At 51.8% G+C, this 18,051-nt stretch overlaps 1 protein-coding gene across 2 annotated transcripts in view; it reads left to right on the plus strand.

The window, feature by feature from the left end:
* LOC147115369 (lipoma-preferred partner homolog) overlaps positions 1 to 18,051 on the plus strand; it is a 377,893-nt gene that overhangs the window by 314,242 nt on the left and 45,600 nt on the right. For both annotated transcript variants that reach the window (XM_085989630.1, XM_085989631.1), the window contains exon 6: positions 9,906 to 10,075. In XM_085989630.1, the coding sequence (XP_085845756.1) occupies positions 9,906 to 10,075 (170 nt within the window). The remainder of the gene's footprint in view (positions 1 to 9,905; positions 10,076 to 18,051) is intronic.

Here is an 18,051-nt window from a genome sequence, read left to right on the forward strand (position 1 = left end):
GTACCTTGCCCCCAATCCCATGTGCCTTAACTTTGCACGCTAATCTCTTATGCAGGACCTTATCGAAAGCCTTCTGAAAGTCCAAATACACCACATCCACTGGTTCTCCCTTATCTATTCTACCTGTTATATCCTCAAAAAATTCCAATAGATTAGTCAAGCATGATTTACCTTTAGTGAATCCATGTTGACTTTGTCCAAGTGCTCTGCTATTACAACTTTTATAATGGACTCTAGCATTTTCCCCACTACCGATGTCAGGTGTACCGGTCTATAATTCCCCGTTTTCTCTCTACCACCTTTTTTAAATAGTGGGGTTACATTAGCTACCCTCCAATCCAGAATCTATAGAATTTTGGAAGATGACCAGCAATGCATCTACTATTTCTAGGGCCACTTCCTTAAGTACCCTAGGATGCAGATTATCGGCCTTCAATCCCGCCAATTTCCCTAACACCATTTCCCTACAAATACTGATTTCATTCAATTCCTCCCTCTCATTAGACCCTATGTTCCCCGTATTCTCTGGAAGGTTATTTGTGTCCTCCTTTGTGAAGACAGAACCAAAGTATGTATTTAATTGGTCTGCCATTTCTTTGTGCCCCATTATAAATTCCCCTGACTCTGACTGCAAGGGACCTACACTTGACTTCACCAATCTTTTTCTCTTCACATATCTATAGAAGCTTTTACAGTCAGTTTTTTTGTTCCCCGCAATCTTACTCTCATATGCTATTTTACCCCTCTTAATTAATCCCTTTGTCCTCCTTTGCTGAATCTTAAACTGCTCCCAATCCTCAGTTTTGCTGCTTTTTCTGGCCAATTTATATGTCCTCTCCTTGGATCTTATGCTATTGCTAATTTCCCTTGTTAGCCACAGTTGAGTCACCTTTTTTGTTTTATTTTTATGCCAAACAGGGATGAACAAATTCTGTAGTTCATCCATGCGATCTTTAAATGTTTGCCATTGCCTATCCACCGTCAACCCTTTAAGTAACGTTCCCCAATCTATCCTAACCAACTCGTGCCTCATACCATCGTAGTTTCCTTTATTTAAATTCAGGACCCTAGTGTCTGAGTCAACTACTTCACTCTCCATCTTAGTGAAGAATTCTATCATATTATGATCGCTCCCCCTCAAGGGGCCTCATGCAACAACATTGCTAATTAATCCTTTCTCATTACATAATACCCAATCTAAGATGGCCTGATCTCTAGTTGGTTCCTCGACATATTGGTCCAGGAAACCATCCCGTATACACTCTAGGAATTCCTCCTCCACAGTATTGTTACTAATTTGGTTAGCCCAATCTATATGTAGATTAAAGTCACCCATGATAACTGCTGTGCCCTTATTGCACGCTTCTCTAATTTCCCGTTTAATGCCATCCCCAAGCTCAGCATTACTGTTTGGGGGTCTATATAACCCCCACTAACGTTTTCTGCCCCTTGGTATTTCTCAGCTCTACCCATACAGATTCCAGATCATCAGAGCTAATATCCTTACTTACTATTGTGTTAATCTCCTCTTTAACCAGCAATGCCACCCCACCTCCTTTGCCTTTCTGCCTGTCCTTCCTGAATATTGAATACCCCTGGATGTTGAATTCCCAGCCTTGGTCACCCTGGAGCCATGTCTCCATAATTCCAATTACATCATATCCGTTTACATCTATTTACGCAGCTAATTCATCCACCTTATTACGAATGCTCCTCGCATTAAGACACAAAGCCTTCAGGCTGTTTTTTTAACACTCTTAGAATTATTATTTGCTGTAGCCCTGTTTGATTTACACCCTTGATTTCTCTGCCTTCCACTTTTGCTTTTCTCCTTCCTGTGTTTTGTTTCCATCCTTGCTTCCCTTTCCTCTGTCTCCCTGCACAGGTTCCCAACCCCCTGCCATTTTAGTTTAAACCCTCTCCAACAGCACTAGCAAACTCCCCCTAGGACATCGGTCCTGGTCCTGCCCAGGTGCAAACCGTCCATTTTCTACTGGTCCCACCTCCCCCAGAACCGGTTCCAATGTCCCAGGAATTTGAATCCCTCCCCCTTGCACCATTCCTCTAGCCACGTATTCATCTGAAATATCCTTCTATTTCTACTCTGACTAGCACATGGCACTGGTAGCAATCCTGAAATTACTACCTTTGAGGTCCTATTTTTTAATTTACCTCCTAACTCCCTATATTTAGCTTTTAGGACCTCATCCCGATTTTTACCTATATCGTTGGTACCTATATGCACCACGACAACTGGTTGTTCACCCTCCCCCTCCAGAATGCCCTGCAGCCGCCCCGAGACATCTTTGACCCTTGCACCAGGGAGGCAACATACCATCCTGGAGTCTCATTTGCGACCGCAGAAACGCCTATCTATTCCCCTTAAAATAGAATCCCCTATCACTATAGCTCTCCCACTGTTTTTCCTCCCGTCCTGTGCAGCAGAACCACCCATGGTGCCAGGAAGTTGGCTGTTGCTGTCTTCCCCCGATAAGCCATCTCCCTCACCAATATCCAAATTGGTATATCTGTTTGAGAGGGGGATGGCCACAGGGGACCCCTGAACTACCTGCCTGCGCCTACCACTCTGCCTGGTGGTCACCCATTCCCTTCCTGCCTGTGCAGCCTTTACCTGTGGTGTGACCAACTCCCTAAACGTGCTATCCACGATGTCCTCAGCATCGCAAATGCTCCAGTATGTATCCATTCGCAGCTCCAGCGCCGCAATGCGGTCTGTCAGTAGCTGCAGCTGGATACACTTCCCGCACACATGGTCGTCAGGGACACAGGAAGTGTCCCTGATTTCCCACATCGCGCAGGAGGAGCATGCCACGGGGCTGAGCTGTCCTGCCATGACTTAACCTTTAATTAATTTAAATTAATTGAAATCAAATCAATACCACTAATTACACTAAAATTAAATGATATACTCAAGGGCCCTTGGTTGCTAGCACTCCCCGATACACAACAGAGACCTTAGAAACTATAAACACAAAAATAAAGGCCTTCTAAATGTTATAAACTATTAATCTTAACTGTCAAACTATAGAGTAGTATAAATACTCACCTGGCCGTACTCACCCAATCAGCTGCTTCCTCTTGCCAGCGTCACTTTTTGAATCGTGACATGGCTCCGGAACACCGCCGCCGGTCTGTGAGATTGGTAAGTCTCTGTAAAAAAGCCCACGAAAGTGAGTTTAAGCACTTACTATACCGCCGCTCTCTCCGCTCCCAACACCAGCCTCTGTAAAAAAGCCCTGAACTGAGAGAAGAGTATCGAAATCTGCTGTTGACGCCTAACTAGGAGCTATGGCAAATTGTGATGAAGATCGTGAAAGACTTTTTAATAATTGGTTCTTGGGATGTGGGTGTTGCTGTCAAGGCCGGCATTTATTGCCCATCTCTAGTTGCCCTTGAGAAGGTGGTGGTGGGCTTTCATCTAGAACAGCTGCAGTCCGTGTGGTGATGGTGCTCACAGTCCGTGTGGTGATGGTGTACCTACAGTCCGTGTGGTGATGGTGTTCACAGCCCGTGCGGTGATGGTGTTCACAGTCCGTGTGGTGATGGTGTACCTACAGTCCGTGTGGTGATGGTGCTCCCACAGTCCATGTGGAGATGGTGTACCTACAGTCCGTGTGGTGATGGTGTTCACAGTCCGTGTGGTGATGGTGTACCTACAGTCCATGTGGTGATGATGCTCCCACAGTCCGTGTGGTGATGGTGTACCAACAGTCCGTGTGGTGATGGTGTACCTCCAGTCCGTGTGGTGATGGTGTTCACAGTCCGTGTGGTGATGGTGTACCTACAGTCCATGTGGTGATGGTGCTCACAGTCCGTGTGGTGATGGTGTACCTACAGTCCGTGTGGTGATGGTGTTCACAGTCCGTGTGGTGATGGTGTTCACAGCCCGTGTGGTGATGGTGTACCTACAGTCCGTGTGGTGATGGTGTTCACAGTCCGTGTGGTGATGGTCGTCACAGTCCGTGTGGTGATGGTGTACCTACAGTCCGTGTGGTGATGGTGTTCACAGTCCGTGTGGTGATGGTGTGCACAGTCTGTGTGGTGATGGTGTACCTACAGTCCGTGTGGTGATGGTGTTAACAGTCCGTGTGGTGGTGGTGTTCACAGTCCGTGTGGTGATGGTGTACCTACAGTCCGTGTGGTGATGGTGTTCACACTCCGTGTGGTGATGGTGTTCACAGTCCGTGTGGTGATGGTGTTCACAGTCTGTGTGGTGATGGTGTACCTGCAGTCCGTGTGGTGATGGTCCTCACAGTCCGTGTGTTGATGGTGTTCACAGTCCGTGTGGTGATGGTGTTCACAGTCCATGTGGTGATGGTGTTCACAGTCTGTGTGGTGATGGTGTACCTACAGTCCGTGTGGTGATGGTGTTCACAGTCCGTGTGGTGATGGTGTACCTACAGTCCGTGTGGTGATGGTGTTCACAGTCCGTGTGGTGATGGTGTTCACAGTCCGTGTGGTGACGGTGCTCACAGTCCGTGTGGTGATGGTGTACCTACAGTCCGTGTGGTGATGGTGTACCTACAGTCCGTGTGGTGATGGTGTTCACAGTCCGTGTGGTGATGGTGTTCACAGTCCGTGTGGTGATGGTGTATCTACAGTCCGTGTGGTGGTGGTGAACCTACAGTCCGTGTGGTGATGGTGTTCACAGTCCGTGTGGTGATGGTGTACCTACAGTCCGTGTGGTGATGGTGTTCACACTCCGTGTGGTGATGGTGTTCACAGTCCGTGTGGTGATGGTGTTCACACTCTGTGTGGTGATGGTGTATCTACAGTCCGTGTGGTGGTGGTGTACCTACAGTCCGTGTGCTGATGGTGTTCACAGTCCGTGTGGTGATGGTGTTCACAGTCCGTGTGGTGATGGTGTTCACAGTCCGTGTGGTGATGGTGTATCTACAGTCCGTGTGGTGATGGTGTTCACACTCCGTGTGGTGATGGTGTTCACAGTCCGTGTGGTGATGGTGTTCACAGTCCGTGTGGTGATGGTGTTCACACTCTGTGTGGTGATGGTGTACCTACAGTCCGTGTGGTGGTGGTGTACCTACAGTCCGTGTGGTGATGGTGTTCACAGTCCGTGTGGTGATGGTGTTCACAGTCCGTGTGGTGATGGTGTACCCACAGTCCGTGTGGTGATGGTGCTCGCAGTCCGTGCGGTGATGGTGCTCACAGTCCGTGTGGAGATGGTGTTCACAGTCCGTGTGGTGATGGTGTTCACAGTCCGTGTGGTGATGGTGCTCACAGTCCGTGTGGTGATGGTGTTCACAGTCCGTGTGGTGATGGTGTACCTACAGTCCGTGTGGTGATGGTGTTCACAGTCCGTGTGGTGATGGTGTTCACAGTGTGTGTGGTGATGGTGTACCTGCAGTCCGTGTGGTGATGGAGTTCACAGTCCGTGTGGTGATGGTGTACCTACAGTCCGTGTGGTGATGGTGCTCACATTCCGTGTGGTGATGGTGTACCTACAGTCCGTGTGGTGATGGTGCTCCCACAGTCCATGTGGAGATGGGGTACCTACAGTCCGTGTGGTGATGGTGTTCACAGTCCGTGTGGTGATGGTGTACCTACAGTCCGTGTGGTGATGGTGCTCCCACAGTCCGTGTGGTGATGGTGTACCTACAGTCCGTGTGGTGATGGTGTTCACAGTCCGTGTGGTGATGGTGTACCTACAGTCCGTGTGGTGATGGTGCTCCCACAGTCCATGTGGAGATGGGGTACCTACAGTCCGTGTGGTGATGGTGTTCACAGTCCGTGTGGTGATGGTGTACCTACAGTCCGTGTGGTGATGGTGCTCCCACAGTCCGTGTGGTGATGGTGTACCTACAGTCCGTGTGGTGATGGTGTTCACAGTCCGTGTGGTGATGGTGTACCAACAGTCCGTGTGGTGATGGTGTACCTCCAGTCCGTGTGGTGATGGTGTTCACAGTCCGTGTGGTGATGGTGTGCACAGTCTGTGTGGTGATGGTGTACCTACAGTCCGTGTGGTGATGGTGTTAACAGTCCGTGTGGTGGTGGTGTTCACAGTCCGTGTGGTGATGGTGTACCTACAGTCCGTGTGGTGATGGTGTTCACACTCCGTGTGGTGATGGTGTTCACAGTCCGTGTGGTGATGGCGTTCACAGTCTGTGTGGTGATGGTGTACCTGCAGTCCGTGTGGTGATGGTCCTCACAGTCCGTGTGGTGATGGTGTTCACAGTCCGTGTGGTGATGGTGTTCACAGTCCATGTGGTGATGGTGTTCACAGTCTGTGTGGTGATGATGTACCTACAGTCCGTGTGGTGATGGTGTTCACAGTCCGTGTGGTGATGGTGTACCTACAGTCCGTGTGGTGATGGTGTTCACAGTCCGTGTGGTGATGGTGTTCACAGTCCGTGTGGTGACGGTGCTCACAGTCCGTGTGGTGATGGTGTACCTACAGTCCGTGTGGTGATGGTGTACCTACAGTCCGTGTGGTGATGGTGTTCACAGTCCGTGTGGTGATGGTGTTCACAGTCCGTGTGGTGATGGTGTATCTACAGTCCGTGTGGTGGTGGTGAACCTACAGTCCGTGTGGTGATGGTGTTCACAGTCCGTGTGGTGATGGTGTACCTACAGTCCGTGTGGTGATGGTGTTCACACTCCGTGTGGTGATGGTGTTCACAGTCCGTGTGGTGATGGTGTTCACACTCTGTGTGGTGATGGTGTATCTACAGTCCGTGTGGTGGTGGTGTACCTACAGTCCGTGTGCTGATGGTGTTCACAGTCCGTGTGGTGATGGTGTTCACAGTCCGTGTGGTGATGGTGTTCACAGTCCGTGTGGTGATGGTGTATCTACAGTCCGTGTGGTGATGGTGTTCACACTCCGTGTGGTGATGGTGTTCACAGTCCGTGTGGTGATGGTGTTCACAGTCCGTGTGGTGATGGTGTTCACACTCTGTGTGGTGATGGTGTACCTACAGTCCGTGTGGTGGTGGTGTACCTACAGTCCGTGTGGTGATGGTGTTCACAGTCCGTGTGGTGATGGTGTTCACAGTCCGTGTGGTGATGGTGTACCCACAGTCCGTGTGGTGATGGTGCTCGCAGTCCGTGCGGTGATGGTGCTCACAGTCCGTGTGGAGATGGTGTTCACAGTCCGTGTGGTGATGGTGTTCACAGTCCGTGTGGTGATGGTGTTCACAGTCCGTGTGGTGATGGTGTTCACAGTCCGTGTGGTGATGGTGTTCACAGTCCGTGTGGTGATGGTGTTCACACTCTGTGTGGTGATGGTGTACCTACAGTCCGTGTGGTGGTGGTGTACCTACAGTCCGTGTGGTGATGGTGTTCACAGTCCGTGTGGTGATGGTGTTCACAGTCCGTGTGGTGATGGTGTACCCACAGTCCGTGTGGTGATGGTGCTCGCAGTCCGTGCGGTGATGGTGCTCACAGTCCGTGTGGAGATGGTGTTCACAGTCCGTGTGGTGATGGTGTTCACAGTCCGTGTGGTGATGGTGTTCACAGTCCGTGTGGTGATGGTGTTCACAGTCCATGCGGTGATGGTGCTCACAGTCCGTGTGGTGATGGTGTTCACAGTCCGTGTGGTGATGGTGTACCTACAGTCCGTGTGGTGATGGTGTTCACAGTCCGTGTGGTGATGGTGTTCACAGTCTGTGTGGTGATGGTGTACCTGCAGTCCGTGTGGTGATGGAGTTCACAGTCCGTGTGGTGATGGTGTACCTACAGTCCGTGTGGTGATGGTGCTCACATTCCGTGTGGTGATGGTGTACCTACAGTCCGTGTGGTGATGGTGCTCCCACAGTCCATGTGGAGATGGGGTACCTACAGTCCGTGTGGTGATGGTGTTCACAGTCCGTGTGGTGATGGTGTTCACAGTCCGTGTGGGGATGGTGTACCTACAGTCCGTGTGGTGATGGTGCTCCCACAGTCCGTGTGGTGATGGTGTACCTACAGTCCGTGTGGTGATGGTGTTCACAGTCCGTGTGGTGATGGTGTACCTACAGTCCGTGTGGTGATGGTGTACCCACAGTCCGTGTGGTGATGGTGTTCACAGTCCGTGTGGTGATGGTGTACCTACAGTCCGTGTGGTGATGGTGTACCCACAGTCCGTGTGGTGATGGTGTTCACAGTCCGTGTGGTGATGGTGTACCTACAGTCCGTGTGGTGATGGTGTTCACAGTCCGTGTGGTGATGGTGTTCACAGTCTGTGTGGTGATGGTGTACCTACAGTCCGTGTGGTGATGGTGCTCACAGTCCGTGTGTTGATAGTGTACCTGCAGTCCGTGTGGTGATGGTGTTCACAGTCCGTGTGGTGATGGTGTTCACAGTCCGTGTGGTGATGGTGTTCACAGTCCGTGTGGTGATGGTGTTCACAGTCCGTGTGGTGATGGTGTTCACAGTCCGTGTGGTGATGGTGCTCACAGTCCGTGTGGTGATGGTGTTCACAGTCCGTGTGGTGATGGTGTACCTACAGTCCATGTGGTGATGGTGTACCTACAGTCCGTGTGGTGATGGTGTTCACAGTCCGTGTGGTGATGGTGTTCACAGTCCGTGTGGTGATGGTGTTCACAGTCCGTGTGGTGATGGTGCTCACAGTCCGTGTGGTGATGGTGTACCTACAGTCCGTGTGGTGATGGTGTTCACAGTCCGTGTGGTGATGGTGTTCACAGTCCGTGTGGTGATGGTGTTCACAGTCCGTGTGGTGATGGTGTTCACAGTCCGTGCGGTGATGGTGTTCACAGTCCGTGCGGTGATGGTGTTCACAGTCCGTGTGGTGATGGTGTTCACAGTCCGTGCGGTGATGGTGTTCACAGTCCGTGCGGTGATGGTGTTCACAGTCCGTGCGGTGATGGTGTTCACAGTCCGTGTGGTGATGGTGTTCACAGTCCGTGTGGTGATGGTTCTCCCAGTGCTGTTAGGAAGGTAATATAACCCAGCAACAATGAAGAATTTTGATAAACATCCAAGTCAGGATGTTTGGAGAGTTGGTGGTGAACTTCGAAGAGATGTTGTTCCCACAACATTGCTGTTGCCAATCACCTTAACTCTGTGTCCTCTGGTTCTCGATCCTTCCGCCAATGGGAACAGTTTCTCTCTACTCTGTCCAGACCCCTCATGATTTTGAACACCTCGATCAAATCTCCTCTCAACCTTCTCTGCTCTAAGGAGAACAACCCCAGCTTCTCCAGTCTATCCACATAACTGAAGTCCCTCATCCCTGGAATCATTCTTGTAAATCTTTTCTGCACCCTCTTAGAGGTAGAGGTCACAGGGGAGGGAGGTGCTGTTGCAGTAACCTTAGCGAGATCCTGCCCTGCCTCCTGTAGATAGTACACACTGCAGCCACGGTGCGCCGGTAGTGGATGGGGTGGATATTGAATCCAGGGACAGAGGCACCAATCAAACACACTGCTCTGTACTGGATGGTGTCGAGCTTCTTGAGTGTTGTTGCAGCTGCCTCCATCCAGGCAAGAGGAGAGTATTCCATCCCGACTAGAGCCTTGTAGGTAATGGAAAGGGTCAGAAGAGAAGCCACTGCTTGCAGTGGATCCAACCTCTTACCCACTCTTGTAGTCATGGTGATGATGTGATGGGTCCAGTTAAACATCTGGTCAATGATGCCCTCTGAAATGTTGATGGTGGGGACACAGTTGAGTGGAGAAAAATGTGAAGTAAGAATAGGGAAGGGTATTAAGGACGGGGCCTCGGTTTAACGTCTCATTCGATAGATGGCTTGATGGTTAAACTAAAGCCCTGACATTTATCCTCCACAGAACACTTTAGTTCCTCCTTAGCGACTGGAAATCATTTCTGCATAACAGATACGATGCCCTAATTATCCATTTATTTCCTCCACGTTTGGCAGTCTTTCTCCGTCCCACAGCCGGTATTTATTCTGGAACCTCTCGTTGCAGGGCGCTGTACTCGTTGCGGGGAGAGTGTGGTCGGGGAGGGCGCCGGCTGCACGGCGATGGACCAAGTCTTTCACGTTGATTGCTTCACCTGCATGACGTGCGGTCACAAGCTCCGAGGACAGCCATTCTACGCCGTGGAGAAGAAGTCCTACTGTGAGCCCTGCTACATTGTGAGTGTCAGAACTAATAGTTACAACACACAAGGCGAAGGCTTTCACACTCAGATGTTTGCTAGCTTCAAAAAGAAATACAAATTCGCAGCTCAATAATCTTGACACCGACAACACTTGCTCTGTAGCTGGATAATCAATGGTGTCTGACACTCAAAATCTGCCAGTCAGCGGTCTAGAAATGTATATTTTATTATTCTTCACCCCCCAGTGCGCCCCCCCAGAGTGCACCCCAGTGTGCCCCCCGCAGTGTGCACCCCGTGCGCCCCCCCAGAGTGCACCCCAGTGTGCCCCCCGCAGTGTGCACCCCGTGCGCTCCCCCAGAGTGCACCCCAGTGTGCCCCCCGCAGTGTGCACCCCGTGCGCCCCCCCAGAGTGCACCCCAGTGTGCCCCCCGCAGTGTGCACCCCGTGCGCCCCCCCAGAGTGCACCCCAGTGTGCCCCCCGCAGTGTGCACCCCGTGCGCCCCCCCAGAGTGCACCCCAGTGTGCCCCCCGCAGTGTGCACCCCGTGCGCCCCCCCAGAGTGCACCCCAGTGTGCCCCCCGCAGTGTGCACCCCAGTGCGCCCCCGCAGTGTGCACCCCGTGCGCCCCCCCAGAGTGCACCCCCAGTGTGCCCCCCCAGGGTGCACCCCAGTGCGCCCCCCCAGAGTGCACCCCAGTGTGCCCCCCGCAGTGTGCACCCCAGTGTGCCCCCCGCAGTGTGCAACCCCAGTGTGCCCCCCCAGTGTGCACCCCAGTGCGCCCCCCCAGAGTGCACCCCAGTGTGCCCCCCGCAGTGTGCACCCCGTGCGCTCCCCCCGGGTGCACCCCAGTGCGCCCCCCCAGAGTGCACCCCAGTGTGCCCCCCCAGTGTGCACCCCGTGCGCACCCCCAGGGTGCGCCCCCCCAGAGTGCACCCCAGTGTGCCCCCCGCAGTGTGCACCCCATGCGCTCCCCCGCAGTGTGCACCCCGTGCGCTCCCCCGCAGTGTGCACCCCGTGCGCTCCCCCCAGGGTGCACCCCAGTGTGCCCCCCGCAGTGTGCACCCCGTGCGCTCCCCCCGCAGTGTGCACCCCGTGCGCTCCCCCCACCAATCTCCAGTTTAGAGGGAGCCTGGAAATTGCTGGTAGGTGTTTTAAAAATTTGTTCTGGGGATGTGGGTGACATGAATCAGCCATTCATGTGGAAATGACTTATGAAATAATACTGGCGGCCTGCTGCTGGCGCTGTCCAGGGAGAGTATAAATACTCGGGCACGGGCCCAGCTTGCTCAGGACATTCTTTAACAGGAACTAGTGAAGGACACAACTAGATCTCCATGTTGAAAAACAGTTGATTAAAGCCTTGTTTAATCCTCAGACCAAGTGCCTAGTAGTTTTCTTACGTCAGTGGGTGTCACTGGCAACGCCGGCATTTATTGCCCATCCCTAGTTGCCGTGAGACGGTGGTGGTGAGCCGCCACCGTGAACCGCTGGGAGTGTTTTTGATACAACAGAGTGACCACTTCAGAGGGCAGTTAAAAGTCAATCCCGTTGGTGTGGGACTGGAGTCACCTATAGGCCCAGACCGGGTGAGGACGGCAGGCTTCCTTCCCTAAAGGACATCAGTGAACCAGTTGGGTTTAGTTAGTGAGACCAGCTTTTTAAGTCCAGATTTTTTAAACTGAATTAAAATTCTCAAACTGCCATGGTGGGATTTGAATTCGCATTCTCTGGATTATTAGTTCAGTAATTTAACCAATCCAACAACAGCTTGTATTTATACAGCACCTTGAATGTAGTAAAACACCCCAAGGGGCTTCACAGGAGCGATTATCAAACAAAGTTTAACACCGAGCCACATCAGGAGACTTTGGGGCAAGTGACCAAAAGGCTTGGTCAAAGAGTTAGGTTTTAAGGAGCATCTTAAAGGAGGAGAGAGAGATGTGGAGAGGTTTAGGGAGGGAATTCCAGAGCTTAGGGCCCAGGCAGTTGACGGCACGGCCGCCAATGATGGAGCGAAGGGAATGGGTTTGTGTAGGAGGGCAGAATTGGAGGAGCGCAGAGTTCTCGGAGGGTTCCGGGATGGAGAAGGTTAAAGAGATAGGGAGGAGGGCGAGGCTATGGAGGGATTTGGACACGAGATGAGAATTTTAAATTCTATAAAATTAACGACACCAACCACTGTCGTAGTTTGGAACGCTCTTTACAGTGTACACCGCCCCCTCGCCATCCACCCCACCCCACGCTCCGATCCTCCGTATACTTCATATGGGAATGAGTCCAAGGCCACAACAATGGAAGCCTGGAGTCTAAACCGATAAAGTAAACATTCTCAATAAATTTGTCACCAAAAAATGCACATCGGAAAAGTAATGAAAGGTTCTCACTGCTGCACTTGACAGCAAAATGTGGCATTTATTTTAAAAAGCCCCGAGTAGGGAGTATCTATCAGTGTATGCAAATCGTTGCTGGATTCTGTGTAAGGGACGGGAGATTGATTTGTGAAGTGAGAGGTGGGTATTTATGTAAGAACACAGCAATCTGCTTCAACACCAACTGACAGTGAACGATGTTAATGCTGTGGAGTCAGTCAGATCCTCCAGCACTGAGGGCTGAGGGCAGTAATGGCCCTCCGTCTCCCAGCACCCAGCTCTTTGCTGCAGTTTAACTGTCGAGTGTAATGGGGAAAGGAGAAGATGTGGGACACAGTGGTGTTAGGACAGGATCACTGTGCTCCATGTTTCCTCCACCGTCTCTGCTTTATTCGGAGCAAGGAGGAGGAGGGCAGCTTTGGCAGAGTTTGCTTCAAGGAGAGCAGTTTGTTGTATTTAGGTGACTTCTGTACAAAGAAATCAGAGAATCAGAGAAAGGTACAGCACAGCAGGAGGCCATTCGACCACCGTGCCTGTGCCAACTCTTCACGAGAGCAATCAGAAAGTAATCCCACTGCCTCGCTCTCTCCCCATAGCCCTGTATCAATCCCAAACTAATCCCACTGCCCCGCCCTCTCCCCATAGCCCTGTATCAATCCCAAACTAATCCCACTGCCCCGCTCTCTCCCCATAGCCCTGTATCATTCTCAATCTAATCCCACTGCCCCGCTCTCTCCCCATAGCCCTGTATCAATCCCAAACTAATCCCACTGACCCCGCTCTCTCCCCATAGCCCTGTATCATTCCCAAACTATTCCCACAGCCCCGCTCTCTCCCCATAGCCCTGCATCATTCCCAAACTAATCCCACTGCCCCGCTCCCTCCCCATAGCCCTGTATCAATCCCAAACTAATCCCACTGACCCCGCTCTCTCCCCATAGCCCTGTATCATTCCCAAACTATTCCCACAGCCCCGCTCTCTCCCCATAGCCCTGTATCATTCCCAAACTAATCCCACTGCCCTACTCTCTCCCCATAGCCCTGTATCATTCCCAAACTAATCCCACTGCCCTCTCTCCCCATAGCCCTGCATCATTCCCAAACTATTCCCACTGCCCCGCTCTCTCCCCATAGCCCTGTATCATTCACAAACTATTCCCACTGCCCCACTCTCTCCCCATAGCCCTGTATCAATCCCAAACTAATCCCACTGCCCCGCTCTCTCCCCATAGCCCTGTATCAATCCCAAACTAATCCCGTTGCCTCGCCCTCCCCATAGCCCTGTATCAATCCCAAACTACTCCCGCTGCCCCGCTCTCTCCCCATAGTCCTGTATCAATCTCAATCTAATCCCACTGCCCCGCTCTCTCCCCATAACCCTGTATAAATCCCAAACTAATCGCACTGCCCCGCACTCTCCCCATAGCCCTGTATCAATCCCAAACTATTCCCACTGCCCCGCTCCCTCCACATAGCCCTGTATCAATCCCAAAATAATCCCACTGCCCCGCTCTCTCCCCATAGCCCTGTATCAATCCCAAACTAATCCCACTGCCCCGCTCTCTCCCCATAGCCCTGTATCAATCCCAATCTAATCCCACTGCCCCGCTTTCTCCCCATAGTCTTGTATCAATCCCAATCTAATCCCGCTGCCCTGCTCTCTCCCCATTGCCCTGTATCAATTCCAAACTAATCCCACTGCCCCGCTCTCTCCATAGCCCTGTATGAATCCCAAACTAATGCCACTGCCCCGCTTTCTCCCCATAACCCTGTATCAATCCCAAACTAATCCCACTGCCCCGCTCTCTCCCCATAGCCCTGTATCAATCCCAAACTAATCCCACTGCCCCGCTCTCTCCCCATAGCCCTGTATCAATCCCAAACTAATCCCACTGCCCCGCTCTCTCCCCATAGCCCTGTATCAATCCCAATCGAATCCCACTGGCCCGCTCTCTCCCCATAGCCCTGTATCAATCCCAAACTAACCCCACTGCCTCGCTCTCTCCCCATAGCCCTGTAACAATCCCAAACTAATCCCACTGCCCCACTCTCTCCCCATAGCCCTGTATCAATCCCAAACTAATCCCACTGCCTCGCTCTCTCCCCATAGCCCTGTATCAATTACAAACTAATCCCACTGCCCCGCTCTCTCCCCATAGCCTGTATCAATCCCAAACTAATCCCACTGCCTCGCTCTCTCCCCATAGCCCTGTATCAATCACAAACTAATGCCACTGCCTCGCTCTCTCCCCATAGCCCTGTATCAATCCTAAACTAATCCCACTGCCCCACTCTCTCCCCAAAGCCCTGTATCAATCCCAAACTAATCCCTGTGCCCCGCTCTCTCCCCATAGCCCTGTATCAATCCCAAACTAATCCCACTGCCCCGCTCTCTCCCCATAGCCCTGTATCAATCCCAAACTAATCCCACTGCCCCGCTCTCTCCCCATAGCCCTGTATCAATCCCAATCTAATCCCACTGCCCCGCTCTCTCCCCATAGCCCTGTATCAATCCCAAACTAACCCCACTGCCTCGCTCTCTCCCCATAGCCCTGTATCAATCCCAAACTAATCCCACTGCCCCACTCTCTCCCCATAGCCCTGTATCAATCCCAAACTAATCCCTCTGCCCCGCTCTCTCCCCATAGCCCTGTATCAATCCCAATCTAATCCCACTGCCCCGCTCTCTCCCCATAGCCTGTATCAATCCCAAACTAATCCCACTGCGTCACTCTCTCCCCATAGCCCTGTATCAATCACAAACTAATCCCACTGCCTCGCTCTCTCCCCATAGCCCTGTATCAATCCCAAACTAACCCCACTGCCCCACTCTCTCCCCATAGCCCTGTATCAATCACAAACTAATCCCACTGCCTCGCTCTCTCCCCATAGCCCTGTATCAATCCCAAACTAACCCCACTGCCCCACTCTCTCCCCATAGCCCTGTATCAGTCCCAATCTAATCCCACTGCCCCGCTCTCTCCCCATAGCCCTGTATCAATCCCAAACTAATCCCACTGTCCCGCTCTCTCCCCATAGCCCTGTATCAATCGCAAACTAATCCCACTGCCCCGCTCTCTCCCCATAGCCCTATATCAATCCCAAACTAATCCCACTGCCCCGCTCTCTCCCCATAGCCCTGCATGAATCCCAAACTAATCCCACTGCCTCGCTCTCTCCCCATAGCCCTGTATGAATCCCAAACTAATCCCACTGCCTCGCTCTCTCCCCATAGCCCTGTATCAATCACAAACTAATCCCACTGCCTCGCTCTCTCCCCCTAGCCCTGTATCAATCCCAAACTAATCCCACTGCCTCGCTCTCTCCCCATAGCCCTGTATCTTTGCTTCAAATGTTTACGCAGTTTTCGCTTAAAAGATGCGATAATCACCTCACCCATTCCCTGGGCCAATGCATTCCATGATCCAACAAGCCTCTGTGTAAAGACATTTCTCCGAACCTCTCCCCTCATACAAATGGATCACTGACTCCCCAACCAGGGAAAATAATCTTTGTTGATTCACGCTAACTTTTTAAAAAAAAATCTCTATTAAATCTGCTCTTTGTCTTCTCTGCTCCAGTGGAATAGTCCCCGTACCTCAAGTCTCTCCTCATATCTCTAGCTTCCCCTCCCTCGCGATCTGGTGTCTAGCTGTTCACCACCAGGACCCCAGGTACTGACAGCCAGGAGAATACCTGCAGAATTTCATGGCCATTGACAATAGGACTGAAACCCTCCCCCAACACCCCCAGCTTCGACCTCAGCCTCTCCGATCCACCTTCTCCCCATATTCCTCAACCCCTTCTCTCTCCAGAAAAATATCTCATTGCCCCTTGACCCCTATATCGCCCGCTTCAGTGTCCTTCCCCTCTAACTACAGGTCGAGCTTCCCAAATCCGGAGTTCTGGAATCCGTAAAATGTTCCGGAATCCGGACACCCTGAGGGAGGCTTACCAAAAGCACAGCCTGGGCCCAGGCATTTCCGGACTCGGCACATGTTTCAATCCCAAACTAATCAAATCAAATCAATCAAATCAACTTTTTATTGTCATTGTTAGTGCACAAGTGCAGTACAATGAAATGTAGGCTTGCGGCTCCCGAGAGTGTACATTTAGATTAAGACATTTAAACATTCAACATACATTTGGCTTGTAATACATTAACATAAACATAACCATAATAAAGTGCATTGGCAGATGTGCAGGCTTTAGAGTTTATTTGTGGAGTTCAGTAGGATGACAGCCCTGGGAAAGAAGCTGTTCCTAAATCTGGTCGTACGGGTGCGAATGCATCTGTAGCGTCTCCCAGATGGCAGGAGGGTGAACAGACTGTGGCTGGGGTGGGTAGGGTCTTTGATGATGGACCGTGACCTCCGTAAACAGCGTTTCTGGTATATGTGCTCTATGGTCGGTAGCCGGGTGCCGGTAATGCGTTGGGCAGTTTTGACTACCCGCTGCAGGGCTTTCCGGTCATAGTAGCTACAGCTGCCATACCATACTGTGATACAGTTTGTCAGGATGCTCTCTATTGTGCAGCGGTAAAAGTTAGAGAGGATCAGGGGTGACAGGTTACATCCCTTCAGCCTCCTTAGGAAATATAGGCTCTGCTGGGCCTTCTTCACCAGAGAGGAGGTATTGAGGGACCAGGAGAGGTCTTCCGTGATGTGGACTCCGAGGAACTTAAAGCTGTCCACCCTTTCCACCACAGCCCCATTGATGTGGATGGGGGTGTGACTTCCGCCTTTAGACTTCCTGAAGTCCACAATGATTTCTTTGTTTTTCTTGATGTTAAGGGCCAGGTTGTTATCGGCGCACCACTTCACGAGATGCTGGACCTCCTCCCTGTAGGCTGACTCATCGTTGTTGGTGATCTGGTCTACTACCGTGGTATATCCGCAAACTTGATGATGGTGTTGGAACCATGAACAGCCACACAGTCGTGGGTGAAGAGGGAGTAGAGGAGGGGGCTCAGCACACATCCTTGTGGGGCCCCCGTGTTCAGGGTCGGGGGGGGGAGGTGTGGTTACCTAATTTGACAGACTGGGTTCTGTTTGTTAGGAAGTCCAGGGTCCAGTTGCAGAGGGAAGTGTTCAGGCCAAGAGTGTGGAGTTTGGTGGCCAGCTTGTTGGGGACGATAGGGTTGAATGCTGAGCTGTAGTCTATGAACAGCATTCTGATGTAGGTCTCTTTACCATCTAAGTGATTCAGTGCCGAGTGTAGAGCAGTTGTGATTGCATCCTCCGTTGATCTGTTTGCACGATAGGCAAACTGGTGTTGGTCAAGAGAGGCGGGAACACTGGCTTTGATGTGGGCCAGGACCAGTCTCGAAACACTTCATTATGATGGGTGTGAGTGCGACAGGTCGATAGTCGTTCAGGCACGTCACAGCCGTTTGTTTTGGCACAGGAATAATGGTAGCGGTCTTGAAGCATGTAGGGACTACTGCCTGGGCCAATGACAGATTGAAGATGGCGGTGAAGACATCAGCCAGCTGATCACATTCCTTGAGTACCCGTCCAGGGATGCTATCCGGTCCAGCAGCCTTTCGTGTGTTCACTCCGCGTAGAACACCCCTTACGTCGGAGGTCGACAGAGTGAGCACCTGGTCTGCCGGGGGTGGCAAGGCTTTGGTAGCCGGCTC

Source organism: Somniosus microcephalus, chromosome 6 (genome assembly GCF_052327205.1).
Source record: "Somniosus microcephalus isolate GS21.2 chromosome 6, FLI_Smic_1.0, whole genome shotgun sequence".
Taxonomy (NCBI): Eukaryota; Metazoa; Chordata; class Chondrichthyes; order Squaliformes; family Somniosidae; genus Somniosus; species Somniosus microcephalus.